General features: G+C 48.8%; 3 protein-coding genes across 6 annotated transcripts; 2 read left to right on the top strand and 1 right to left on the bottom strand.

Annotated features, from left to right (window-relative positions):
* Positions 1-221: 221 nt before the first annotated feature.
* On the bottom strand, positions 222-17,144 carry xylb (xylulokinase homolog (H. influenzae)). The gene is made up of 19 exons (XM_038276089.1): positions 16,965-17,144; positions 10,446-10,528; positions 10,311-10,380; positions 10,151-10,231; positions 5,582-5,668; positions 5,380-5,508; positions 5,029-5,094; positions 4,871-4,943; positions 4,679-4,797; positions 4,512-4,593; positions 4,077-4,117; positions 3,892-4,007; positions 3,685-3,800; positions 3,532-3,605; positions 3,364-3,460; positions 3,123-3,181; positions 2,869-2,956; positions 2,705-2,799; positions 222-486 (listed from the first exon to the last, which is right to left on the bottom strand). The coding sequence occupies exons 1-19, from the start codon at positions 17,121-17,123 to the stop codon at positions 400-402; spliced, it is 1,722 nt and encodes a 573-aa protein (XP_038132017.1). The 5' UTR covers positions 17,124-17,144; the 3' UTR covers positions 222-399.
* LOC119777280 lies at positions 5,381-19,884 on the top strand. Of its 4 annotated transcripts, none has more exons than XM_038276091.1 (4): positions 5,381-5,540; positions 17,725-17,896; positions 18,753-18,975; positions 19,193-19,884. In XM_038276091.1, the coding sequence occupies exons 2-4, from the start codon at positions 17,794-17,796 to the stop codon at positions 19,644-19,646; spliced, it is 780 nt and encodes a 259-aa protein (XP_038132019.1). In that variant the 5' UTR covers positions 5,381-5,540; positions 17,725-17,793; the 3' UTR covers positions 19,647-19,884. The 4 variants fall into 4 exon arrangements, with proteins under 4 accessions (XP_038132019.1, XP_038132022.1, XP_038132021.1 ...); XM_038276094.1 differs by lacking the exon at positions 5,381-5,540 and adding an exon at positions 16,815-16,947 and having other exon boundaries at positions 17,725-17,881; positions 18,771-18,975; XM_038276093.1 differs by lacking the exon at positions 5,381-5,540 and adding an exon at positions 16,815-16,947 and having other exon boundaries at positions 18,774-18,975.
* A 1,605-nt stretch (positions 19,885-21,489) lies between these two features.
* Positions 21,490-27,806, top strand: nub1 (negative regulator of ubiquitin-like proteins 1). Its single transcript, XM_038276088.1, has 15 exons — positions 21,490-21,646; positions 22,631-22,747; positions 22,830-22,997; positions 23,102-23,166; positions 23,749-23,813; positions 23,896-24,054; positions 24,124-24,212; positions 24,308-24,414; positions 24,484-24,670; positions 24,769-24,876; positions 26,401-26,553; positions 26,734-26,880; positions 26,951-27,019; positions 27,134-27,329; positions 27,419-27,806. Exons 2-15 carry the CDS (start codon positions 22,631-22,633, stop codon positions 27,559-27,561), a joined length of 1,773 nt encoding a protein of 590 aa, XP_038132016.1. The 5' UTR covers positions 21,490-21,646; the 3' UTR covers positions 27,562-27,806.
* The last annotated feature ends 182 nt before the right edge of the window (positions 27,807-27,988 follow it).

The following is a 27,988-nucleotide window of genomic DNA, read 5'->3' as shown; positions in this document are numbered from 1 at the left end:
AGGAGCCTGAGAACTAAAAGATCTGCCTCCCATTCTACTTTTAGAAATTCTAGGAACCACTAGTAAACCTGCAGATTGAGAGCGAAGTGCTCTGTTAGGAACATAAGGAACAATCAGATCTCTGATATCAGATGGAGCTTGGCCATTTAAGGCTTAGAAAGATCAATTCTAAACATCTTGGTAATAGATCAACAGAAACGAACCAACTGGTCAGAACCGGGTTGAATTAAAATCTGATTTTATTCTTTTAAAAAGAAAAGAGACAGAGATCTGTTGCTGTGGACCCGTTTCCTCCTGCAGGCTGCAGAGGTCTGATCGTCCTGCTGGTTTCCCTCCTGTTGTCATTCAGCCAGGTAGACAACCAAACCCGTCGCCATGGTAACCTGGGATTCTTTATCATCACGATCGGCTCTCATTGGTCGGCTCAGTCCTCTGCAGGACCCTCTCCTCCAGCTGTGCAAAGCGTTTCAACATCTGGTTGTACACCTGGAACAGAAGAAGAATGATGTGCTCCGGTTGGCTGATTACATCTTACTGGAAGCCCCGCCCCCCTGACCTGATGCTGCAGGTAAATTCAGGCCGTTTCTCTGTTCACTAGAATGTGAGTACTTGACTAGAACCCAGTAAAGTCTGGACCACATCCAAAGTTAGTCTGGAGCCGCATTTCACCTCCTGTTACTAATAGTCTCTATATAATAATAAATTATGACTTTTTTCATTTAGTGGAGGAATAATAATGAACACAGTCAGATAAACACAAATTAAATGAACATTTTGCCAAATAAAACAATCAAACCTCCATCAGAGCCAGCGGTTCTTCACACACGGCTATGCAGAGAGAGGGCTGCTGCAGACGGGCTAACGTTAGCCCTGGATGCTGCACACGGGCTAACGTTAGCCCTGGATGCTGCACACGGGCTAACGTTAGCCCTGGCTGCTGCAGACGGGCTAACGTTAGCCCTGGCTGGCTGCTGACGGGCTAACGTTAGCCCTGGATGCTGCACACGGGCTAACATTAGCCCTGGCTGCTGCAGACGGGCTAACGTTAGCCCTGGATACTGCACACGGGCTAACGTTAGCCCTGGCTGCTGCAGACGGGCTAACGTTAGCCCTGGCTGGCTGCTGACGGGCTAACGTTAGCCCTGGATGCTGCACACGGGCTAACGTTAGCCCTGGCTGCTGCAGACGGGCTAACGTTAGCCCTGGCTGGCTGCTGACGGGCTAACGTTAGCCCTGGCCACTGCAGACGGGCTAACGTTAGCCCTGGCCACTGCAGACGGGCTAACGTTAGCCCTGGCCACTGCAGACGGGCTAACGTTAGCCCTGGCCGCTGCAGACGGGCTAACGTTAGCCCTGGCCGCTGCAGACGGGCTAACGTTAGCCCTGGATACTGCACACGGGCTAACGTTAGCCCTGGCTGCTGCAGACGGGCTAACGTTAGCCCTGGCTGGCTGCTGACGGGCTAACGTTAGCCCTGGATGCTGCACACGGGCTAACATTAGCCCTGGCTGCTGCAGACGGGCTAACGTTAGCCCTGGATACTGCACACGGGCTAACGTTAGCCCTGGCTGCTGCAGACGGGCTAACGTTAGCCCTGGCTGGCTGCTGACGGGCTAACGTTAGCCCTGGATGCTGCACACGGGCTAACGTTAGCCCTGGCTGCTGCAGACGGGCTAACGTTAGCCCTGGCTGGCTGCTGACGGGCTAACGTTAGCCCTGGATGCTGCACACGGGCTAACGTTAGCCCTGGCTGCCGCAGACGGGCTAACGTTAGCCCTGGATGCCGCACACAGGCTAACGTTAGCCCTGGATGCCGCACACAGGCTAACGTTAGCCCTGGATGCCGCACACAGGCTAACGTTAGCCCTGGATGCCGCACACGGGCTAACGTTAGCCCTGGCTGCTGCAGACGGGCTAACGTTAGCCCTGGATGCCGCACACGGGCTAACGTTAGCCCTGGCTGCTGCAGACGGGCTAACGTTAGCCCTGGATGCCGCTATAGACGAGCTAACTTTAGCCCTGGCCGCTGCAGACGGGCTAACGTTAGCCCTGGCTGCTGCAGACGGGCTAACGTTAGCCCTGGATGCCGCTACATACGAGCTAACTTTAGCCCTGGATGCTGCAGACGGGCTAACGTTAGCCCTGGCTGCTGCAGACGGGCTAACGTTAGCCCTGGATGCCGCTATAGACGAGCTAACTTTAGCCCTGGCCGCTGCAGACGGGCTAACGTTAGCCCTGGATGCTGCAGACGGGCTAACGTTAGCCCTGGATGCTGCAGACGGGCTAACGTTAGCCCTGGCTGTTGCAGACGGGCTAACGTTAGCCCTGGCTGTTGCAGACGGGCTAACGTTAGCCCTGGCTGTTGCAGACGGGCTAACATTAGCCCTGGCTGCTACAGACGGGCTAAATCAGTAAATGTTCCATATAGTGATATTTACCGTCCAGCAGCTGTGCAGCAGAGCCCTCAGCATCACTCCTCTCATCTAACAACCTTTCCACAGATAAATCCCTTCCCCTCCACAGGATCAGAGGTTAGTGACTCTCCTTTGAGTCCTGACTGTCTCGCTCCGTCGTTCCTCCTGCAGCTTCTGTCCCTCTCCTTGGTCTCAGTCTGAAGGCAAATTCAGAGCTGAAGCTGCTGTGGGCAGTTCCTTCTAATGACCTGTAGAGGGGGGCGGGTTCCAGAAGGTTCTAAAGGTCTAACCTGCTGTGCTGTAGGGTGGGGGGTGCAGACCAGCTGAGGTTCCGGAGCTTTCTTCACAACCTCCAGGAAGGAGACACCAGAATCTGCCACCAGACCTGCAAACAGAGCAAAGAGCTTCAGAGGAAGGACTATCAGCTGTAGTAGAAGGACTACGAGCGTATCACCATGCAGAGCTCGGTAGGCGGAGCCTAAGCAGGTGGAGTCGGACAGGTCGATGGTGTAAACCGGGGCATTGAACACGTCAGACAGAACCTGAAGAAAGCAGAACATCAGAATCATCCTGCTGCTTCTCTGCGGTTCTATAGAGCACAGAACCATCCGGTCCATCCGGTCCAAACCGGTCCTGGATCAGAGTCCATTTGATTCATCAGTCGACGGTTTGATCAACAGAACCTCCTATAAAAGCTGTAAAATGGACCTGCAGGATCTGCTGGTTGGCAGAAGCTCCTCCGGTGGCCAGAACTCTGGTTCCTGGAACTGAAACACAGACAGAGAGTTCATACAGCCAGGTTTCTGTTGGTACCGACAGTAAAGCAGCTGGTTCTGGGTTCTCCTGGACTCATCTCTGATCTAACGGGCCCAGACATCAGGACCTTTTCATCAGGGGACATTCATGTGACCTCGATCCAGAGGAGACACGAGGCAAAGCTTAGTCTTACCGATGGAGTATCCGAGTCGCTCGGCGTGGAGCCTGCGGGACAGAAACTGACCCTCAACCAGAGCCCTGATCTCCACCTCAGGACTCCACTGGGACACCTGGACAAGATCCAGAGACGGGTAAGAGACAGGAGGGACATCTGAGCTGCAGCGGACCCTCATGGACTGACCTCACGGTCGTTAGAGTCGAAGCGATGGACGCCAACGGCGGGAGGAGTGATCTCCATGGTGTCAAAATAAAAGCCTGGAGGAGACAAAGACGCCGTCAGGGAGGACAGGGGACAGAGGACGATAAATAAAGGACAGAAGTGAAGAATTTCCACCGATGTTCCCGTTGTTTCCGAGCGGCGTCTCCTTCAAAGCATCAGAGAAAGCTTCCCAGGACCCTGCAGCACACTGGTTCCGGACCCGCTCTCTGGTCAGGGACCCGTTCTTAAAGCTGAAACAAACAGGAAGGAGACTTTTATTTTGAAGGATTCATGTTTTTCAGGAAGTAGCAGCAGCTCCAAACATCAGGTCTACTTCTGTACCACAGCAGGGCCATGTAGGCCTGCAGCTCCACAGGGTTGCAGAAGACATGGCCCTCGAGGGCCGGCCGGGGCTCCTGGAGCCACAGGAACACCGTGTCGCTGGTCCCCAGACTGACCTGCAAACAGACCGGGACTCAGAGAGGCCGAAGGCGGCAGGTGGATGAGGAGGACAGAGGGGGACTCACAGCCATGTCGCCCTGATGGAGCCTCATTCCAGCCAGAGATGCTGGGGAGGAGAGACAGCGACAGGTCACCATGACGACGGTCTGCCATGTTTACTGGATCATCAACACTTTTCATTTATTTTAGTTTTTATTCCATTCATTGTCGGGCAAACTAGACAGCTTAGAGCGACGCTTTAGCCCTTTATTTCAATTTCTGTCTATAAATTAATAAATGTATTTATTAATTTATATGATTTTTAAATATCATTTATTCCTTATCAGTTCATTACTAGAATGAACATGTGATTTTAATAATTCAGATCATTTTAATGGTTTTAATTTATTGAAGCTTTCTTCATTCCTGCAGGAAGCTGAGGCTCTGGAGAGCAGCAGCACCATCTAGTGGTCAGGCAGCGGTAGCAGCAGTCTGATGTTAACTAATGGAAACTTTCCCACCTGGATTGTCTCCGGTGAACGCCACCACCCGGCAGCTCTCAGAGAAACCAAACCGATGCACAAAGTATGAGGAGACAGAACCCTGGAACACCAAGCAGGACCAGCAGGGTCCAGTTAGGACACCTGGGGACCAGCAGCGACCACAACAACCCAGTAAAACCAGTTACCAGTACAGCCGTGGAGGGAAGAGGAGCTCCTAGCAGTCGGTCCAGGTCAGGAGCTGTTGCGTCCAGGCAGATCTGAGACCAGTTTCTGGCCCGGATGTCCAGCAGATTCATCCCAGAACCTGATGAAGCATCAGTTACTGTTTACCAAGGAGCTGAAGGACGGAAGGTTGATCCACGGAGATCGGAGCGTACCGTCGCTGTAGTCGATGGCGGCGTAACCACCGAGGAAGAGAGAGGCTGCAAAGCTGCTCACCAACGAGATCCTCTAATATCAGACACACAGAAACACGCAGCTGTCAGGCAGGTGAGACGACATCTAAAGGGGCGGGGCCTGGAGGCGGAGCTCCAACCTCTGTGTCCTGGAACTGGTCCGAACGGGTCTGCAGAAGTTTGGAGATCTGGTTTCCTGTGAAGCGCTGCAGAAAAACACGGAATGAGGCGTCAGACAGACAGAGGGACAGACAGAGGGACAGACAGAGGGACAGAGAGGAGGACATTTAGACCGAAAGGAGGACAGACAGACAGAGAGACAGACAGACGGACAGACAGAGAGAGAGACAGACAGACAGAGGGACAGACAGAGAGGAGGACATTTAGACCGAAAGGAGGACAGACAGAGGGACAGACAGAGGGACAGAGAGGAGGACATTTAGACCGAAAGGAGGACAGACAGAGAGAGAGACAGACAGAGGGACTCTGACCTCGTAGGCTCTGGATCCAGTGATCTCTGCCAGCCTCAGAGCGCCCCCTGCTGCCTTCTGCAGGTCCCTGCATTGCTGGCTGCTGCTGGAGTCCATCCACACCGGACTGTCCTGCACTGAGAAGCCGTCCTGAGGAGACACCGCCACACCTGAATCAGCAGGTACACACACACACACACACACACACGCTGGAGACACACACCTGCAACTGCTGGTAGAGGTTCTGACCCGGGTCCAGGCGGGCCAAAGTCTGAGCGGCTCCTTTCTTCCAGAACACGCCGCCATGTTGCTGAGGAGGAACATCACAGTCAAAACCAAGGCGCCACCGCCTGCGGCGCCACGCTCCACTCACAGGGCAGGGCGTCAAAACATCAACGGTTCTTAACCCGACCCAGACATCTTCACCCCAGAACTCCACGGTTCTGAACCCGACCCAGACATCTTCACCCCAGAACTCCACGGTTCTGAACCCGACCCAGACGTCTTCAACCAAGAACTCCACGGTTCTGAACCCGACCCAGACGTCTTCAACCAAGAACTCCACGGTTCTGAACCCGACCCAGACGTCTTCACCCCAGAACTCCACGGTTCTGAACCCGACCCAGACGTCTTCACCCCAGAACTCCACGGTTCTGAACCCGACCCAGACGTCTTCACCCCAGAACTCCACGGTTCTGAACCCGACCCAGACGTCTTCAACCCAGAACTCCACGGTTCTGAACCCGACCCAGACGTCTTCAACCAAGAACTCCACGGTTCTGAACCCGACCCAGACGTCTTCAACCAAGAACTCCACGGTTCTGAACCCGACCCAGACGTCTTCAACCAAGAACTCCACGGTTCTGAACCCGACCCAGACGTCTTCAACCAAGAACTCCACTGTTCTGAACCCGACCCAGACGTCTTCACCCCAGAACTCCACGGTTCTGAACCCGACCCAGACGTCTTCACCCCAGAACTCCACGGTTCTGAACCCGACCCAGACGTCTTCACCCCAGAACTCCACGGTTCTGAACCCGACCCAGACGTCTTCAACCAAGAACTCCACGGTTCTGAACCCGACCCAGACGTCTTCAACCAAGAACTCCACGGTTCTGAAACCGACCCAGACGTCTTCAACCCAGAACTCCACGGTTCTGAACCCGACCCAGACATCTTCACCCCAGAACTCCACGGTTCTGAACCCGACCCAGACGTCTTCTACCCAGAACTCCACGGTTCTGAACCCGACCCAGACATCTTCACCCCAGAACTCCACGGTTCTGAACCCGACCCAGACGTCTTCAACCAAGAACTCCACGGTTCTGAACCCGACCCAGACGTCTTCAACCAAGAACTCCACGGTTCTGAACCCGACCCAGACGTCTTCAACCCAGAACTCCACGGTTCTGAACCCGACCCAGACGTCTTCACCCCAGAACTCCACGGTTCTGAACCCGACCCAGACGTCTTCACCCCAGAACTCCACGGTTCTGAACCCGACCCAGACGTCTTCAACCCAGAACTCCACGGTTCTTAACCCGACCCAGACGTCTTCACCCCAGAACTCCACGGTTCTGAACCCGACCCAGACGTCTTCACCCCAGAACTCCACGGTTCTGAACCCGACCCAGACGTCTTCACCCCAGAACTCCACGGTTCTGAACCCGACCCAGACGTCTTCAACCCAGAACTCCACGGTTCTGAACCCGACCCAGACGTCTTCACCCCAGAACTCCACGGTTCTGAACCCGACCCAGACGTCTTCTACCAATAACTCCACGGTTCTGAACCCGACCCAGACGTCTTCACCCCAGAACTCCACGGTTCTGAACCCGACCCAGACGTCTTCACCCCAGAACTCCACGGTTCTTAACCCGACCCAGACGTCTTCACCCCAGAACTCCACGGTTCTTAACCCGACCCAGACGTCTTCACCCCAGAACTCCACGGTTCTGAACCCGACCCAGACGTCTTCTACCCAGAACTCCACAGTTCTGAACCCGACCCAGACATCTTCACCCCAGAACTCCACGGTTCTGAACCCGACCCAGACGTCTTCAACCCAGAACTCCACGGTTCTGAACCCGACCCAGACGTCTTCACCCCAGAACTCCACGGTTCTGAACCCGACCCAGACGTCTTCTACCCAGAACTCCACGGTTCTGAACCCGACCCAGACGTCTTCAACCAAGAACTCCACGGTTCTGAACCCGACCCAGACATCTTCACCCCAGAACTCCACGGTTCTGAACCCGACCCAGACATCTTCACCCCAGAACTCCACGGTTCTTAACCCGACCCAGACGTCTTCACCCCAGAACTCCACGGTCCTGAACCCGACCCAGACGTCTTCACCCCAGAACTCCACGGTTCTGAACCCGACCCAGACGTCTTCAACCAATAACTCCACGGTTCTGAACCCGACCCGGACGTCTTCACCCAAGAACTCCACGGTTCTGAACCCGACCCAGACGTCTTCACCCCAGAACTCCACGGTTCTAAACCCGACCCGGACGTCTTCACCCAAGAACTCCACGGTTCTAAACCCGACCCGGACGTCTTCATCCAAGAACTCCACAGTTCTAAACCCGACCCAGACGTCTTCTACCCAGAACTCCACGGTTCTGAACCCGACCCAGACGTCTTCACCCCAGAACTCCACGGTTCTGAACCCGACCCAGACATCTTCAACCCAGAAATCCACGGTTCTGAACCCGACCCGGACGTCTTCACCCAAGAACTCCACGGTTCTGAACCCGACCCAGACATCTTCTACCCAGAACTCCACGGTTCTAAACCCGACCCGGACGTCTTCTACCCAGAACTCCACGGTTCTAAACCCGACCCAGACGTCTTCTACCCAGAACTCCACGGTTCTGAACCCGACCCAGACGTCTTCTACCAATAACTCCACGGTTCTGAACCCGACCCGGACGTCTTCACCCAAGAACTCCACAGTTCTAAACCCGACCCAGACGTCTTCTACCCAGAACTCCACGGTTCTGAACCCGACCCAGACGTCTTCTACCCAGAACTCCACGGTTCTGAACCCGACCCAGACGTCTTCACCCCAGAACTCCACGGTTCTGAACCCGACCCAGACGTCTTCTACCCAGAACTCCACGGTTCTGAACCCGACCCAGACGTCTTCACCCCAGAACTCCACGGTTCTGAACCCGACCCAGACGTCTTCAACCAAGAACTCCACGGTTCTGAACCCGACCCAGACGTCTTCACCCCAGAACTCCACGGTTCTGAACCCGACCCAGACGTCTTCAACCCAGAACTCCACTGTTCTGAACCCGACCCAGACGTCTTCACCCCAGAACTCCACGGTTCTGAACCCGACCCAGACATCTTCACCCCAGAACTCCACGGTTCTGAACCCGACCCAGACGTCTTCAACCCAGAACTCCACGGTTCTTAACCCGACCCAGACATCTTCAACCCAGAACTCCACGGTTCTGAACCCGACCCAGACGTCTTCTACCCAGAACTCCACGGTTCTGAACCCGACCCAGACGTCTTCACCCCAGAACTCCACGGTTCTGAACCCGACCCAGACGTCTTCACCCCAGAACTCCACGGTTCTTAACCCGACCCAGACGTCTTCACCCCAGAACTCCACGGTTCTGAACCCGACCCAGACGTCTTCTACCCAGAACTCCACGGTTCTGAACCCGACCCAGACATCTTCACCCCAGAACTCCACGGTTCTGAACCCGACCCAGACGTCTTCAACCCAGAACTCCACGGTTCTGAACCCGACCCAGACGTCTTCACCCCAGAACTCCACGGTTCTGAACCCGACCCAGACGTCTTCTACCCAGAACTCCACGGTTCTGAACCCGACCCAGACGTCTTCTACCCAGAACTCCACGGTTCTGAACCCGACCCAGACGTCTTCACCCCAGAACTCCACGGTTCTGAACCCGACCCAGACGTCTTCAACCCAGAACTCCGCAGTTCTGAACCCGACCCAGACATCTTCACCCCAGAACTCCACGGTTCTGAACCCGACCCAGACGTCTTCTACCCAGAACTCCACGGTTCTGAACCCGACCCGGACGTCTTCACCCAAGAACTCCACGGTTCTGAACCCGACCCAGACATCTTCAACCCAGAACTCCACGGTTCTGAACCCGACCCGGACGTCTTCACCCCAGAACTCCACGGTTCTGAACCCGACCCAGACATCTTCAACCCAGAACTCCACGGTTCTGAACCCGACCCGGACGTCTTCACCCCAGAACTCCACGGTTCTGAACCCGACCCGGACGTCTTCTACCCAGAACTCCACGGTTCTGAACCCGACCCGGACGTCTTCACCCCAGAACTCCACGGTTCTGAACCCGACCCGGACGTCTTCTACCCAGAACTCCACGGTTCTGAACCCGACCCGGACGTCTTCACCCCAGAACTCCACGGTTCTGAACCCGACCCGGACGTCTTCACCCCAGACCCCAACCTGAACCATAAAGGCTGTGTTTGATTTCAGAGGCTGCCTCCTCCAAGGATCCGGTTTTCCTGGGCTGGATTTTTGTATCTATGCTTCTTTTTCTATGTCTGCTTCTTTCTCCTTGAACCCCAGTGGGCCTCAGCAGATGGCCGCTCACACTGAGCCTGGTTCTGCTGGAGGTTTCTTCCTGTTCAAAGGGAGTTTTTCCTCTCCACTGTCGCTACAAGCATGCTTAGTGTGAGGGATTGCTGAAGAGTCAATGAGCTTTAATAAACTTTATCTGCTTCTAGTCCAATCCTTCAGTTTCTATCTCAGGACCTGAGCTCTCACCTGTCCGCTGCCCGATAACGCTTCCACCCTGGAGAAGTCAAACCCAGCCCTCTTCATCTTGTCCAGCAGCAGGTCCAGAGCCTGGTGACGGACAGGTCAGACAGCCAATCAGGAGACAGAACACTCACTGGTGCAGTTAAACCATCTGGCGGCGTCTCACCTGGACCCACATGAGCACCGGTGAGGTGACGGTCAGTTTGTCAGCATGGATATGAACTCCACCGCGAGTCCTGAACAAAATCAGATTTCAAAATAAAAGCCAGGCTCTTTCAGAATAAAACCTGCCTGGTGTTACCTGTAGTGGGGCAGCTCAGAGTCGAACTGGACGGCGTCCTGATGGACCACGCTGAGGTCGCCATCGATGGCGACAACCTTCAGCTGCAGAACCAACAGAGCAACAGATCAATCAGATGTGACGCTAACTGTTCCCTCCCCTCATTAATGGCGACTAGTTCCCCACAGTGAACATGTCACCACCTACTGGTGGAAAGCAGAACTACGGTTAGTAATAGAATCTGGGATTTTTTTTCTATTTAATTCCTTTGAAATAGTTCATGATTGGTCTGTATAACCAAATCGTTTGGAAGTTTTTTTTTTGTGTAAAATGTCTTAGAAGCAAAAAATCCTTTAAGGTTCAGTTTTTCTGCTATTTTATAGAAATAAGCTCAAGCAGACGGTGGAGGTTTGTGCAAATAATGAGCAAAATGAAAGGTTTTAGTCATTTTATTTAAAAATCATAGTTTTTCCAGTTTTTGGTTTTAATCTGGTTGGAAGTTATGTGTTCAACCAATCTTTTGGTTAAAGAAAAATTCTGTTTTTTTTTTAGTTTAGTGTCATTTGGAGCCGTTCTGAAGATATTCCGTTAGGTTATATCCAGTAACGTTAGATTCTGATGCCAAAAGCGATAAATCATGCATCCCTAGAATTACGATTTCAGGTAATTAAAGGTGTTTCCCCTTTAAACCTGCAGCTCTCCCTGCTTCTCTCTGTTTAAAAAGATTTATGCACCTCTTTACTAATATAATGATGCTAGAAAGTAAATTTCTAGATCTGTAGAAGCTCTGCAGGCTGATTCTGTTGGAGGCTGGAGAAGTTCCACCCTTCTCCAGCAGAGTCCGCCATGGATCCTCCTGAGCAGAGCCTCCTGCACAGCTGCTGCTCGTTACCATCATCAGAGGATCCACTACTTAAGCTGTCTTCAGACCTTGCCTCAACGCCGCAGTGTTGATCCAGTTGGTTAGCACCTAAGCCTAGAACCTCTGAGAACCTTTTGAATCCAAGCTGGATTCTAACGTTGTCTCTGTCTTTCCAGGAAACCAGTTTTTATCCCGCGAAGCTCTAGAAGAGCTTAACCTGCCGAGCCTGCCCTCTGAGCCAAACCTGAAGACTCCCTCTGGTTTCCCATGCAGCTCTGGACCAAGAGCTGGAAACTCAAACCCAAGGTCTGCTCCCTCCTGAGAAGCAAGACGCTGAAACAGCTTGCGGACTCTGCAACCAAACCTTCTCCAGTTCCAACAACCTTCCTCTCCAAGCCTTATTCAAGGACCCTCAAGGTACATGCCAGAAACAATCCTAAAGACAAGTTCCTAAGTGCTCCGCTAACTAAACTGTCCCCCACAGACTCCGGTGTACCAGTCTCCCAGGACCAGAACTCGTTTCATTGTGCTTGATATAAATAAACTCCGTTAAACCTTTCAACCTGTTTCCGTCTAGTGGTGTTCTGCATCATTGGGTCACTATAGAGAACCAATCATGACAGATTCTGTCTGTTCAATAAGAAAACATGTTCATTTTAACCTGGAACTGGGAGTCATGATCCTCTGAGACGCTTTCTTTAACTAGTAAAGAAGAACACAACATTAAAACTAAGTTTTATTAAGATTCTTGCGTTATATTATTAACTTGTATAAACTTATAACCTGTAGCAGTTTTTAGCTGATAAAGCTCCATATTTCTAACAAACAGATGAGTTTTCGGTGGCATCTCTAACTTTTCCTTAAACATAGAAGCAGCTGCTGGTTAATATTCACTGAGTATGGCAAGCCGTTTTAACATAAATTCGGTTTCGTCTGACTATCCATAATTACGTTCCAGATATCTTAAAATACTTTTTGACTAGACAAAACCACATTTTGACTATCCGGAACAGTAATTTAAGATATCTCTATTTACAATCTGATTAGGAAGAATAATAATTCAAGATATCTTCAATCACATTTTGACTAGTCAAAATTCCTTTCAAGATATCTCAAATTACGTCACCGGATTCCTCATTTAAAGCGTCACACATCGGTAATTATAATTTAAGATATCTCGAACGTAATTATGCCTAGTCAGTATTACAATTTTAGATATCTGAAGTAAGAGATTGCGTGTAAGCCTCTTATTGGCTGTACTAAGCACTACTGGTGCACTACTGGTGCTGGCAGTTTTGGACAAAATTGTGAGAAAATGCCACAATATCGAAAGAGTTTTTCATTCTGGGTTATGTGGAGAGCGAGAAAAAAAGCATTCTTGAAGAATGCTTGCGGAATTTGCAAAGAATTTCTGATCAACTTTCTGCCGACACACACAACGCACTTAAAACGGCTTAGAGGAGCTGAAAGTGTTAATATCGACCCATGTCCGATCTGAAACAATGAATATTCGGCAGCCCGGGCCGGTTCAGGTAATAACCAGATGCAGTTTTTAATACTGTGGTAAAGCTTTCTGCCTCTACGGAAATTATAGTAAAGCCAACTAGCTTTTGATTTTGACTTGCTAGATGGCACAAAGCATTACAGCACCCTCCTTCAGCTCCTCTGAAAATAAAAGCGCACCTCCGCTTCATGTCTGATTCACACTTAGATTTTCTTTTTATTTTATTTTATTGAAAAACAAATTCAAAATACTTTTTCAAACAGCAGAAAAGTACAATTGAACAGATGCAATCCATAATGGTTTTTATAAGATAAAAAACTATAAACTTAAACAGACAAAAACTTTTAAAGAATCAAAAGGAAAAAATTGAAAAAAAGAAAAACAAAATAAAACAAGTAACACAGGGGTTTAGCTAAAGTATACTGCTATAAAATCTGAAGACCTGAAGGATTCTTTATTTTACAGTAACTTAAGTCATGAAAACGTTTTGCTTGGAAATTGTGAGACATTTTAAAGAATCTTCACTTGTGAATAAATCATTTTCCAATAATGAATATAATATTACATTAAAACACTTTTAGTAAGCTTGAAAAAATTCCTCTCCAGGTTATCATTCCAAAGTAGTCTTTTTCTGTAGAATTTCATCAATCCATCCAGTTCATGAAACACTCCTTTTTTCTAGCTTTAAACAAACACTACAGAAAAAAGCATCTGTTGACACAAATTGTTTTCCTCCACTTTAGGAATGCAAAGATCCAGAGACAGAGCAGGGGGTCAGTGGGAACCCTACTGCTGCCACCTGGCCCTGGTTTGTCCTCATGGATGAGGTATTAGGACAGAGGCCCTCTGTTAAACTCACCTGTCCTAATTGCCTCCATCCCTGAGGACACACCAGGGCCAGGTGCTGCAGAGGCTGAGCAGCATCAGGGTGAAGAGAATGAGGATGAGAGAGGAGGGAAAGGAGGAAGAGAAGAAGGAGAGACGAGATGGTTGACTTAATGAGGGAGGATATGAGATGGCAGAGGGAGGAGGGAAAGGATGGACAGATTATTTCATTTATTGGAGAGGATGGTGGACAGATGTTGATTTTTTGTTTTGTTTTGTCTTTTACAAGTTGAGGTTCTGTGTTGCTGTTATTGTTAAATTAAATTATTAAATTGTTTATAAAAGTTATTGTTGTCGGTGTGTCTTTTAAACTTTTTACATTATCTGTTTCATCACTTCTTTACAATTTAACCCCTTGAACCCTACGGACCCACCGGTGGGTCCAGCTGCTACGTGACCTCGTAATTTTAACAAACCCCCAGTATTGATGTAAAAAACACATTTGGCACAGTTTGGTGACATTTTTGGATAAATGTGCCAAAATGGCCTCTCCGCCTAAGAAATTTCTCACTAATACCATTCTAAAATAAATATGATTCATGAGTCCAAATTTGGTATATTTTTACACAACATTTAGATTTAAAAGTCTGTACTACTTTTTTGTGCTATAAATAATATTTTGATAGTGTTTTGCAATGTTTATTTCAAAGAAAATTTTGGCGAGGTTCAAAAAATGCAAAATATTTTGTCCCTAATATTTCAGGCAGGGTCAAAGCTACAATGGTGCTGACACCAGAAAACCATTCTATGACATCTTACCTTTACAGAGGTACCAAAAGTTTCTTCTTAAATCTAATAGCTTTGAGGCTATACGTTATTTACTTTTGTGTGTTTTTGTCAGGCGGAAATTTATTTATTCCCCCCGAGGGTGTAAGAAGTTAAGTAAACTTAGAACAACTTCTCAGTGACAACATCAGTTTATTTTTTAGAGAAGCAAGTATTTACAATAAACTATTAAAAACATTTTTAACTACATTAGATTTTAAAATTAACTACTACTATTTACGGAAGATATACAATAATTATTACTTGAGAACATATATATATATACACAATTGTCACTGAGCAGGAGTCCCTGGTGGTGCTGCTGGACTGGATGGGATGGGATGCCACACAGATGAGCTTGGAGTCTTCTAACTGCGAGTGGGACATCATCTGGGGGGTCACGGGCTCCCAGGCAGATGTTGTGCAGGACAGCACATGCCATTATGACCTGTAGAAAAAAGGAGACAAAAATTTTTTTTTTTAATTCAGTCATCTATCTTTTTTCATTATCTTTGCTACATGAATTATTAGAAATTTTATTTTACCTAATCTAGATCCACTATTTAACTTTTTTTTCTTTCGTTTTTAGATTTAGATTTTTTTTTCTGTTTTCTGTTTTTGTTATATAATTGCAAATAAAATCAGGCAGTAAGGGGATAATTTAGACAAATAATGATTTATTTCTCAATCTAACACAGTTTGGGTTCTCAACACAACATTAGTGATAGTGAAAGTAGTGATTTAAGTCAGTTATTTACAGGGTTTGTACACATTTAACTATGCAATTCAAATTACTAAAGTTACAAACAAGCTTATACCAAGTCATACAAATGAATCTAAAATTTGATAAACATATTCGTCAATCTGCTGACAAACGTTTGTTTAATAGCTGGTATATTCTGATCATTAGCAGGCCCCTGTGGGGGAAAATAATAACATGTAAATGTTACCTCTCCACTGCGCTCTCCCAGCCTGAGAAAAATCCGTCGACGGTTTTGCTGCCGCCGAAGCCGTCAAAGCCGACTCTCCTCCTCCAATAATAAGTAAATAAAAAATAAAATAAAAATTTCCATATCCCAGCCATCGGAGCCTTCGGAGCATCCTCCTGGGTCCTCCTAAGGCTGGGTAGGCTGGGTCCTTCGAAGAACGCAGCCTGCAAATTGAGCGCAGCTATTGTGGACCGCTGAATAGCACAATCAATTAGCTAGCAAGGCTAACACCTGTCCGCCAAAACGCTACGCAAATCTCTGACGTTTTTGATTTATGGCAAGATATCACTGATGTCATTTTGACTAGTCAGAATGTCAATTTAATATATCTTTAATGGAAAAGCTGAATAATTTAAGATATCTTTAATGGAAAAGCTGAATAATTCAAGATATCTTTAATTCATTTAGAGATATCTTAAAAGGAATTTCGAATAGTCGAAATTACAATTCAAGATATCTTTAAATTTGTTTTGTCTAGTCATTATTTGCTTTTAAGATATCTATAATTGAGTTTTCACTAGTCAAAACTGCATATCTCCTATCCTAAAATACATTTAAGATATCTTGAAATATGGTGGCATTTGAGATATCTTTAATTAGAATTATGACTAGTCAAAACTAAAATCGAGATATCTTCAATTTCCTTTATGACTAGTCGTAATTTAATTGTAGATATCTGAAATGTGTATTTCAGATAGTCAGTAATTAATTCTAGATATCTTAAATTGACGTCTCCAAACAAGTTAATGGTAAATCTGACGTCATTTCGACTAGTCAGAATGTAATTAGAGATATCCCGAATAGGAATTTTGACTAGTCAAAATATATTTAGAGATATCTTAAATCACTAAAACGTCTAGTCATAAAATAATTTGAGATATCTTGAATGTAAAGGTGGAGCAGCCGAATTTATGTTAAAACGGCTTGCCATACACTGAGTGCTGCTGTTTCTCTCCTCCTCCATGTAGCGACTTTATATGCAGTGAAATGCAACCACCAATCAGATGTCTCAGAGCTACAGATCCAATGACGTCACACCGAGAGGCGGGACAATGGAGAGAGGAAAAAACATGGACCGAAAACGCTCTGAACACAGATAGCTGCACCCGACCCCCGCTGCCTCCCTGCCTACGGGGGTTCCTGGTCCCGGAGCTGACCCCCAAGTTCCGGGAAAAAGAGGACGTCTGGTCACCCTACCCAGGGCCCCACATTTCCTAAATCCGCCCCTTCACCAACCAGACTGAGGGTCAGAGTCCGGCTCAGGTGTTCATTAACCTGCTGTGGGTTAAAGTCCACTTCCCCCTGTGGGGGGGGGGGGGTCTGGTGGAACCTTCCAGACCTCCGGCTCTCTTTAGAACCAGAACCTGAAGGTTCTCAGCAGAACGGAGGCTGGACTCAACCAAACCAGTCTGCTGATAATATCCATCCGCGCATGCGCAGTTGGACCGACATTCCGCCGCGCGGCGCGCGGTCCTGACTCCACACAAACACAGGGAACCGGAACCGGAAGCGGAGCGGGTGAGGTTCTGCTTTACCTGCTGGGTGCTGAAGTCCAGGCCCAGGTAGAGAGGAGAGAGAGGAGCAGCAGCCATGAGGAGGAAGAGGCGCGAGGCGCACTGAGCGCGAGGGGCGGAGCGGCACACATTAAAGAGACACACACAGGCTGTGTTCGAATTCATGGGCTGCTTCCTCATTGGCTGCCGAGGGACGCTCTGTTGCTTAGCAACCGAGAGAGTTGTAAACACAAAGCAGGAAAAGAATGAATTCTAAACTTGTCTAAACTGTTTCCTTTTTATTTTATATTTTATTGTAAATCGAACAAAGACTGGTGAGAATCCAGAGTGGAATAAAGGTTCCAACCTTTGGGATGAACAGATCTGATTCCACCCAAGCAAGGCCCCAGGGCCTGATGACACACCTGTACAGGTAGTTTTCTCCCACGGCTGAATGCCTGTTGGAGTCCCTGTTGAGTCGCTCTTTGTCTGGTGCCTTAGAGGAACCAGCAGCGGTCTATCTTCTATTCCTTTTCTACCTTCCTATGAATAGAACCAGCTTCCTTCTACCTCATTCATTTCTATCCTCTGATCTACCGGTTGTGTCTCTAGTTTTATTCCTTTCGCTGAGCAGGAAGCAATAAAAGCAGCTTCCAGTATCATCATCTCTACACCGTTTAATGTCTGCAGGCTGTCTGGTAGAAAATCTGCATCTCATTTCTTTAGAAACTGACCAACACTGAGCCTGAATCTGATCAGGGATCAGCTGGGTGACCGCAGGCTGCTGCTTTACTGCACACAGGTGTGACTGAGTGGGCGGGGCCTAGACTTCCTGCAGGGAGCCGGAACCAGGAGGAGGGAGAGGAGGAAGATGGATGTGTCAGCGCTCACACAGCAGTACAGGATCTGCAGAGAAAAACAGAGGACGGAACTTCAACTGGTCGGGACAGGAAAGAGGACGGGAAAGAGGACAGGTCAGTGGACGGGTTAGTGGACGGGTCAGTAGACGGGTTAGTGGACGGGTTAGTAGAGGAGTCAGAGGACAGGTTAGTGGACGGGTCAGTAGACGGTTTAGTGGACGGGTTAGTGGACGGGTCAGTAGACGGTTTAGTGGACGGTTTAGTGGACGGGTCAGAGGATGGGTTAGTAGAGGAGTCAGAGGACGGGAAAGTGGACAGTAAAGAGGACAGGTCAGAGGACAGGAAAGTGGACGGGTCAGTAGACGGGTCAGAGGACAGGAAAGTGGACAGATGGATTGTTGGGTCTTGGTTTTGATGAGGGATTAGAACCGTCGTCTTCTTCAGTACATCTGATCTGGTCCAAATGTCTCAGCGAAGGTTTGATGTTAGAATTAGCAGAAATGCAACAAAACCGAGTTAAGAAATGTAGAAATATGATAAATGTGTTTAAAAAAGGTAAATCTGAGAATTATAGACCTACAGAATCACGTCAGCGTTACAATCTCTATTTGGATACATTTCTATAGATCTATAGAGCGGCTATTAGTTAAATAAATGCACCTTATGGAGGCGGAGCCAAGAGGACCAGGGAACATTGATCGGATTATTGATCGCATTATTGATCGGATTACTGATCGCATTATTGATCGGATTATTGATCGGATTACTGATCGGATTATTGATCGCATTATTGATCGGATTACTGATCGCATTATTGATCGGATTATTGATCGGATTACTGATCGGATTATTGATCGGATTATTCAGCAGTTTAATCGTCAGATTATTGATCGGATTATTGATCGCATTATTCAGCAGTTTAATCGTCAGATTATTGATCATCTTCGTTCAAATCCGATTCTCTCTTCAGGTGAAAACTTTCTGTCTCCAGGTTTCAGCGAGCTGTCCGACGCCATCAGCATCGTCCCTGTTTCTCAGGGTTGGACGTCGTCATGGGAACCGTCCAGCCCCTCCCCTCCTGTCGTATATTTAGACTCTGACCAGAAGATGTCGGACCCGTGGCGCGTCCACCTGGACCTCCACCGGCGCCGCCGTCCCGTGCTGAGCACGCAGATGGGGCAGAGGACCTGCAGGTCAGTGCGTTTAGCTGAACCTCACAGGTTCTCCCTGATCCGCTTCCCTGGTTCCGGTTCCCTGATCCGCTTCCCTGGTTCCGGATCCCTGATCCGCTTCCCTGGTTCTGGTTCCAGCCTGAATGTTCCTCCTTATTGTCTCCAAGTCCGGACCTTTGGTCTGTAGAACCGAAGGTTCTGCCGGTTCCTCTGACGTGTCTCTGGTGTTTATCTGCAGACGTTCCTGTTCTCCAGCCTCGAAGGTCCGCTCATCGAACCCGTCCCCGTCTGACTGTTTCTGCAGCTTCTCAGACTCGGATCTCTCCAGTCAGGAACTGCCAGTCGGTGCTGATCCTGGATCTGGAGTCTCTGATGGGTCTGGTGAAGGATACTCCAGAGATTCCCGGGGGGGTCAGGGTTCTCCCTACAACTCCCCCTGGAGAACCACAGAGAGGGTTTCTCAGCAGCCTGGTGTCCATGGGTCCAGGTCCAGTTTCACCAGGCGTGACCAGAACCAGCAGGAGAACCAGTCATCAGGAACCAGTGGTTCCCAGAACCTCCAAACAAGCTGTGGTGTCTCTGAGCAGCTGAGTGCAGGAGGGGGGTCCGGATCCTCCCAGAACCCGTACCCGTTTCCCACCAGGAGAACCCCCAAGATATCAGAGGCTGCCAGGAGCCTCGGTCTCTACTGATCTCTGAAATCCACCAGAACTTCCATCCAGAGTCTGGATGAAGCTTCTGCTGCAGATTCTGTTCAATCTGGATCTATGGGGAACCCTCCATAGATGTAAACTGCTAATGTTTGTCCCATGGTTTCATTGAACAAACAGATTTAAATGCGGGTTTCATTCCCTCATGAAACAGATTAAAGAAAGCAGAATAACAGCAGTCTGTGGAGGCGTGTGTTTCTATCAGAGACGGTGGAGAGGTTGTAGAAAAAGGCTTATTTGTTCTAGCAGAGTCTGACTTGGCTGCTGTGAGGCGTTCACTGACAGAGACGCAGTGGGAAAAGAAACGGCCTATCTGCTCATTTAGGCCGTTAGCTCCTTTGATTTTCCCCCAACTGTACGATTCCTGATGAGGAGGTGGTCCTTAGAGGCTGATCGCCCCTCGTTACCCCCTGTTCACTACACCGCTCACCATCAGGCTGGAAGTTGGTGCGAAAAGGGCAAGAAATGGTACAGAGTACACCTGGCTTTAGATGCTCTTTTTGGGGTCATTATCTACGTGGTGTCATGATTCTCAGGGGTCTGGATGATGGTGGAAATAATAAAGAAATAATATCTGTAATAATAAATGAGCCCCACTTCCACTACCCTCTGAAACCGATCCGTGCCAAGCTCGGTTCCTTACCACCAGAACGATGAAAAAGGGGTCCCTATGTCCTCCAGCAGTCTAAGCCTATAGCAGCAGAACTATAGAGATAGCTCAGGATAACCTGAGCCACTGTAACTAGAAGCTTAATCAAAAAGGAAAGTTTTAAGCCTAGCCTTAAAGGATCTCAGAAGAACTCTCTGGATCTATGAAGGTTTGAACTTGTTTCTCATCAATATTTCTTATATTTATCAGGAGGATCAATAAAGTTTTACCAGCAGTAAATCATTTCTAATTCATGCTTCATTCTTAGTTTTTAACTGATCTTTATCAAGATAAATCCCACTGAACACCGACCGATGGTGAATAAAGAGGTAAATAAAAATCCAATATTTATTGATATCAAAGCAGAAACCTCAGAATACTGCAGGTTCTGAAGGACAAACATTTTATTAAAGGCATCAGAACATCAAGCTTGATGTTTGCAGGGATCCATCGATTGGCCCTGAGCTCACTGGGGGCCGTTTGTAAAGTTAAGCAGTCAAAAATCAATATTTATGGTTAACTAGCGTCTTTCAGGTCTATTTAAAAAATATTTGTCAAATAGGTATTTATTTTGGAGCTAAATATTTATTTAACAATCTAAGTATTTAGTTTGGAAAATAAATATTTAGTTAAAATAATAAATATTTCGCTTGCTGACACATTTTTTAACTGACCTTTTTTTGGAACTTAAATTTTTATAAGTGAATGAATGACAGGTGTATAAAATACGGAAGAGGATTAGGGCCACTGAAAAAAAAGTCAGAATTCTGACTTTTTTTCAATACTAAATTGAAATAAAATTTTAAAATCAGTAAACTTTTTTTTTTTTTTCAGTGGCCCTAATCCTCTTCCGTAATAACATCACGATAAAAACAATATTTTTTCCCTTAAAACGCGCTAAATAACCATAAATATTTCTCCTAATCTTTCACTGTTTAACTTTACAAACAGCGCCACAAACTTCTTCTTTAACTTCTTTCTGATTTATTTCCATTATTTCATTTTGCTTTTCTGTTCCAATACTTTTATTCTCCCTGTATTATATGTTTTTTTTTTTTATCGTTATTTCATAATTCCTATGTAGAGTTGTTATATTGCGTTGTTTGACCCTCGCGGGGAACCGTCTGCGTGACAAAGATCGTGTATTAAGCTGAGATGCCCCGTGCCTGGGGTGCCTCTCACCGTGCAGCGGGCCCAGTATATCCGCTCAGAGTGAGACCTCTCGCAGTGATGTTTAGGTGCTTCATGGAGACGTCAGCGGTGGACTGGAGATGTTTCAGATGTTCTAGCTGCTCCAGCTCTGTTCTGCCAGCGGCTCATCTCTAACATTAAGGTACCTCTGAGTTAGCCTTAGCTTTCTGAAGCTAATAACGTCCAAAGCTGCTAAATGAACGTCTGTCAGCGTCTCTGGAGCTACAAGCTCACTTATTGGCAGTTTATTCAGATGTTTAGTGATTTAATTTCAGCTCCAGCTTTGATAAAACTACCACTTTGTTCTAACTTTAATAAAATGCTGAAGTTTAAACCTCAAATTTAGGAGCTTGTCTCGAATATTTGCAAGCTAGCTCACCGAGTAACATGTCCGTGTTGTTGTGATGGAAATGACGTCATTTCCTGTTTGTATTAAAATTAGATATTAAAGTTTAATTTAATATAAAAGTTTGGAATTTAGACTCAGCTTTAGAGAAATTGTTCAGTTCTGATGGGTTTTATTTGTTCGGGTTCTTCGATTCCAACCAGGAAGGAAAACTTTCAAAATAAAAGCCTTGTTTTCCTTTTGTTTGGAGTTTTTAACACACACAAAAATAAATTTCCACTGTAAGATTGTTAAAGATTAAAGTTGGATATTTGGCTTCCAATAGAATCATCTCTATTCGGATGAAGTAGAAAAAGAAAATGTTTAATGTTTTATGTCAAAGGGCTCCTAATGATGGATATAAATCACACGTAATGAGTTTTATTGTGTTTATTAACATTGAAATATAAGCCTTTATTATTATTAAAACAGTTTATTTCGGTCTGAATTTAGAATATAGTTGTTTTTTTATTAATTTTAGAAAAGTTAAATTTATTCAGTTTTACTTTGAAAATCCTGTGAAGTTTTGATCTCCTGCTTCCTGTCAGCTGAAATGTTTACTGTCTTCCCGAAGCGTAACCTGTAGTTTTTGCGGAGTTGTCGCTGATCTCCAGCTGGTTGCTCTGAGCTGCGGCTCTGGGACCCAGATCAGGTCCAGACCAAACCCCACCTGGACGGGGACGTCCACCTGCTGTCCCTCCCCCCTGTCTCCTCTGGTTTACTTTCATTTCTCCTGTGAAGATGGCGGAGCAAAACACGCAGGCAAAGCTGAAGAACCTGCTGAAGCAGGAGAGGATCCAGCTGTGGAACCCTCCGTTCACCCAGGAGGACAACCAGCCAGGAGACCAGCACCTGCAGGTGGGTCTGGAGGAAGGCATCGTCCTCAGCCGCCGCCTCAGGGTTTCTGTTATCTATTTTGTCCTCTGTGTTCCTGCCGTAGGAGCTGGCGCGGCGCTACGCTCCCCTCCTGAACCTGCCCGAGGCGGAGGTAGGGGGCGCCCTGGAGTCCATCCGGGCCCAGGCCGTGGAGAGAGGGAAAGGAAACCGGACCTTCAGGGAGACGAGCGTGGCCACGCTGGAGCTGCTGCTGCCTAGAGACGCCAAAAAGGTGGAGCAGTGAGACGGGGAGGGGACGGAGTCAGTGACATCATCACAGTGTGACGTTAGAAACCTCAGCTGCTGGTGGAACTGATGCGCTCCTTTTTTTTCCAGGAACCAAAGGTGAAGAAGTTCCTGGAGACCAGGCTGGACGTCCCGGGGCAGCAGCTGGTGGACAGGCACGGAACAAAACATGATTTATTTAGGGCGGGGGGGTTACGCCCTAACCACTAGGCCGCCACTCCGCCATCTTCTCCGTTTGTTTCCTCCTCTTCCTCCTGCATCTCTCCTGATAAAATCAGATCCAGGTTTGACCGTAACTACCGGACCGTTAAAGTTATTTTTAAAAATCCAAAACGTACCAGAAAGCAGCGAAAAAGTCTTGCCACCCTACAGCTGTTATTAAGGTAGCTGGCAGGACTTCAGCGGCGCTGTAACCGGCCAATCACAGAGCAGATTCAGAGGCGCATTAGATGTTTGTACAGAGAGCTTCTCAGAGTGACAGCGGTGACAGCCAATCACACGAGAAGAGACGGACGGCCAATCAGGAGGCGGGTCCAAACTCTAGCTTTAGCTGCGGTTTTCAGCTTGGTCCTAGTGCTTGACGATTGTGGGTGTACTGCAGCATAATGTTGTTTTTGGACAGTCAAAAGTGCAGAGGACATGTCCCCCCCCCAGACTACGTCCATGTGGACAGGTATCGTTGACCGACCCGTCTCTCCGCTTCATCAGTCGGAACTTCTGTTTGTTTGTTGCTGCAGGATCACCGAGGAGTTCAGCGTGAAACACGTCAAACTGATCCTGAACGGGAGAACGCTGAGCGTGGGTCGGTACCCATCTCTGCACAGCGGTTCACGCACCTGCAGCTGGCTCTCTGACCCCCCCCTCTTCTGGTTATCATGTTCTAGATCAGCGTCTGGATGAGCAGGGGGTGAAGAACCACAGCAAGGTGATGGTCCTGAAGGTCAGCGACGCCGAGCAGATCAGCAAGGAGGAGGAGGAGAAGAAGAACCAGAAGGAGAGCATCCAGAGGACCCAGAAAGGGTTCCAGATCCTGTCGGAGAGAGGTGGGTTCTGACAGCTACGCAATCCGCCGCTCTGGATGGATCTGAACTCATCCCGGTTCTGTTTGGCAGACGGCAGCGAGGATCCGGACACCACGCCGTTCCTGGAGATCGCAGACCAGAAAGGAAACCCGCTGAAGATCCCTCACCAGGAGAAGAAGGTTGACCTCTGACCTCCTCAGACCAATGTAGCATGTCCGTCCAGCCAGCAGGGGGCGCTGCAGCCTCTAACCGCTCTTTGCCGTGTGTGTGTCAGGCTCTGATCCTGGCCATGGGTTTCCATGAGAAGGGCCGCTCTCTGATGAAGAGGAAGCAGTACGATAACGCGCTGTGCCACCTGCTGCAGGCCGACCAGCAGTTCAGGTAGGAACCGCCGCCGACCTTTCAGAATAAAAGCCCAGCGGAGGCTGTGACCACCTTCTTTCCTTTCAGTAAATGCGGGTCAGCTCTGCTCAGCTCCGTGGACAACTACGCCGTGCTGCAGCTGGACATCGTGTGGTGCTACTGGGCCCTGGAGGCCCTGTCCTGTCTGGAAGACGGCCGGAACCGCCTGCAGCGGGCCAAGGAGTGTTTCCTGAAGTGCTACGGAGAGCAGCAGCAGAGGCTGCTGATGATCAAGGTCCGGCGCAGCTTCCTGTTTCTGCCACCGTGTGGAGCCGCAGTCAGAGAACTCTCTTTATTGAACTATAGACCGCTAACATGTGTGTCTGTTGCCAGGGCAACACAGGCAGAGAGGAAGTCCTGTTCCTGCGTCTTTACCTCCTGCAGAGCCTCCTGTCCTACGTCGAAGGAAACGACCGGCAGGCTCTGCTGCTGCTGTCCAAGGTACCCACTGTTAGAGGGTTCCATGTTCCCACTGTTAGAGGGTTCCATGTTCCACTGTTAGAGGGTTCCATGTTCCCACTGTTAGAGGGTTCCATGTTCCCACTGTTAGAGGGTTCCATGTTCCACTGTTAGAGGGTTCCAATGTTCCACTGTTAGAGGGTTCCATGTTCCACTGTTAGAGGGTTCCAATGTTCCACTGTTAGAGGGTTCCATGTTCCACTGTTAGAGGGTTCCATGTTCCCACTGTTAGAGGGTTCCATGTTCCACTGTTAGAGGGTTCCATGTTCCACTGTTAGAGGGTTCCATGTTCCCACTGTTAGAGGGTTCCATGTTCCCACTGTTAGAGGGTTCCATGTTCCCACTGTTAGAGGGTTCCAATGTTCCACTGTTAGAGGGTTCTATGTTCCACTGTTAGAGGGTTCTATGTTCCACTGTTAGAGGGTTCCATGTTCCACTGTTAGAGGGTTCCATGTTCCACTGTTAGAGGGTTCCATGTTCCCACTGTTAGAGGGTTCCATGTTCCACTGTTAGAGGGTTCCATGTTCCCACTGTTAGAGGGTTCCATGTTCCCACTGTTAGAGGGTTCCAATGTTCCACTGTTAGAGGGTTCTATGTTCCACTGTTAGAGGGTTCTTGTTAGAGGGTTCTATGTTCCACTGTTAGAGGGTTCCATGTTCCACTGTTAGAGGGTTCCATGTTCCCACTGTTAGAGGGTTCCATGTTCCACTGTTAGAGGGTTCCATGTTCCCACTGTTAGAGGGTTCCATGTTCCACTGTTAGAGGGTTCCAATGTTCCACTGTTAGAGGGTTCCAATGTTCCACTGTTAGAGGGTTCCATGTTCCACTGTTAGAGGGTTCCATGTTCCACTGTTAGAGGGTTCCATGTTCCCACTGTTAGAGGGTTCTATGTTCCACTGTTAGAGGGTTCCAATGTTCCACTGTTAGAGGGTTCTATGTTCCACTGTTAGAGGGTTCTTGTTAGAGGGTTCTATGTTCCACTGTTAGAGGGTTCCATGTTCCACTGTTAGAGGGTTCCATGTTCCCACTGTTAGAGGGTTCCATGTTCCACTGTTAGAGGGTTCCATGTTCCCACTGTTAGAGGGTTCCATGTTCCACTGTTAGAGGGTTCCAATGTTCCACTGTTAGAGGGTTCCAATGTTCCACTGTTAGAGGGTTCCATGTTCCACTGTTAGAGGGTTCCATGTTCCACTGTTAGAGGGTTCCATGTTCCCACTGTTAGAGGGTTCCAATGTTCCACTGTTAGAGGGTTCCATGTTCCCCTGTTAGAGGGTTCCATGTTCCCACTGTTAGAGGGTTCCATGTTCCACTGTTAGAGGGTTCCATGTTCCCACTGTTAGAGGGTTCCAATGTTCCACTGTTAGAGGGTTCCATGTTCCCCTGTTAGAGGGTTCTATGTTCCACATTTAGACCCGATTGTTCCAACGTTCTCATGGTCCAGTTTCATGGTCCTGTGTTCTGGTCCCGTCTCTGTGATGGTTCTATGATAGAATTACTCGTTCCCAGGTGGAGGACCTGTATGGACGTCTTTCTCCGGACTCGGAGAAGATGTCGCAGCTCCTGGTTCTTGGATTCACGGAGCGGGAGGCCCGGTTGGGACTCCGGGCCTGTGGAGGAGACGTGCAGGAGGCCGCCATCCACATCAGCAACCAGCGGCAGGTAAGACCATATCTGGGTTGAGAAGCTGAGACCTTCAGAACTTTCTGGTTCCTTCAGATCTGGACTCTTTCCTGAGTTCTGGGATCTCAGAATCGTGCCGTTGACCTTTGACCCGTTGATCTTGCTTTGGTTCTGTTATGCGCGGTTCTGTAGCCCTGAATGTTGCTCTGTTTGGACCAGGAGCGCGAGGAGCTGAAGCAGAGGGAGAGACGGAAGAGGAGGACAAGGATGGAGGCCATCAGCAGCCTGATGGAGCTGGGCTTCTCCAGGACAGATGCAGCCAGAGCTCTGCACCACGCCGAGGGGGACGTGGACAAAGCGTACTCCGTCAGTCTCCGCTCAGTCCGTCCATCAGAACCAGACGCTGCCGGTCGCTCATGGCTCTGTCTGTTCTCAGGTTCTGCTGGACTCTCAGGCGGGTCGGAGCAGCTCCCAGGAGACGGTCAGCCCAGAGAAGGTGGAGCAGGTGAGGCTGCATCTGTCCAACAGCTGTCCTCCGTCCTCTGTGTCTGTCCACAGGTCGCCCTGTCCCCCTGACTCCACCCTCTGATCCAGTTGTTGTCCCTCTCTGTCCCTCCAGCTGCTGTATCTGGGCTTTGACAGACCCTCTGCTGAAGAAGCCCTCAGGCTGACAGGAGACGACGTCCAGTCAGCGACCCAGCTGCTGTTGGACAATCAGGGCGTCCTGTCCCCAGACCTGCTGTCTCCACCCTCCACCTCCTCGTCTTCCTCCTCTCCTTCTACCGAGGAGGCCGGCTCCTCGTCCAGCTCCCCAGGTGTGTCTCTCTAACAGGTTTCTGTGAACTCTGTCCAGCGGGTGGCGCCAGCGGGCATGTCCTCTAAGTGTTCCCTGTTTGTCCTTCAGAGGACAGCGAGCTGGTGAACGAGGTGTTGGAGGACATCTCCCGTCACGAGGAGGACTATCTGGACCTGACCCTGGAGGAGGAGAGCGAGCTCATCTCCACCCTGAAGACCTACCTGAGCAGAGGACCGTCCCACACCGTCTGAGCCTGAGACAGCAGGTCCAGGCGGGACGTCCCCCCTCTGACTCCAGGAACCATGAAGTGAAACTCTACGTTCTGAAGGAAGCTCCTCAGATGTTTCAGTCGCCGATTCTTTCAGTTTCCAAATGTTTTGTTTCTGCTGCTTATGTTCGATCTGATGAAAGTTTTCTGTTTGATTTTCTAAGAGGAACTTCCTGTTTGGTGTCGTCTGGTTCTGATGGAGCCTCAATAAAACCTTCTGCACACTAATCAGATGTTGTTCTGGCCCCTCCCTCTTTACCCAGCATGCATCAGAGCAGACTTGTCGGTTCTCCAGACTGACAGCTGTCCCAGCATGCACTGCAGCAGCAGCAGCTTCCAGGTTAGCGCTCACAGAGCTCAGAGGATTAAGATAAAAGTTCTCTTTTCTGTTGTTCAATAAAAGTACGTTT

The sequence above is a fragment of the Cyprinodon tularosa genome, unplaced genomic scaffold (assembly GCF_016077235.1).
Source record: "Cyprinodon tularosa strain WSP-4 unplaced genomic scaffold, ASM1607723v1 ctg996, whole genome shotgun sequence".
Taxonomy (NCBI): Eukaryota; Metazoa; Chordata; class Actinopteri; order Cyprinodontiformes; family Cyprinodontidae; genus Cyprinodon; species Cyprinodon tularosa.
The sequence above is the reverse complement of the archived record's forward strand: the minus strand, read 5'-3'. Positions and strand labels throughout refer to the sequence as shown.

Bases quoted from the DNA above. Each gene is read 5' to 3' on its own strand.
- xylb (XM_038276089.1), bottom strand. From the start codon at position 17,123: ATGAGGAAGCAGCCCATGAATTCGAACACAGCCTGTGTGTGTCTCTTT. The intron at 4,798-4,870 runs GTACGCTCCGAT...ATGCTTCATCAG, and splicing joins CGCCATCGACTACAGCGACG to GTTCTGGGATGAATCTGCTG. The intron at 4,118-4,511 runs GTGGGAAAGTTT...TCTCCTCCCCAG, and splicing joins GTTCACCGGAGACAATCCAG to CATCTCTGGCTGGAATGAGG.
- LOC119777280 (XM_038276091.1), top strand. From the start codon at position 17,794: ATGGATGTGTCAGCGCTCACACAGCAGTACAGGATCTGCAGAGAAAAA. The intron at 17,897-18,752 runs GTCAGTGGACGG...TTCTCTCTTCAG, and splicing joins GAGGACGGGAAAGAGGACAG to GTGAAAACTTTCTGTCTCCA. The intron at 18,976-19,192 runs GTCAGTGCGTTT...GTTTATCTGCAG, and splicing joins ATGGGGCAGAGGACCTGCAG to ACGTTCCTGTTCTCCAGCCT.
- nub1 (XM_038276088.1), top strand. From the start codon at position 22,631: ATGGCGGAGCAAAACACGCAGGCAAAGCTGAAGAACCTGCTGAAGCAG. The intron at 24,213-24,307 runs GTTGACCTCTGA...TGTGTGTGTCAG, and splicing joins TCCCTCACCAGGAGAAGAAG to GCTCTGATCCTGGCCATGGG. The intron at 24,877-26,400 runs GTACCCACTGTT...ACTCGTTCCCAG, and splicing joins CTCTGCTGCTGCTGTCCAAG to GTGGAGGACCTGTATGGACG.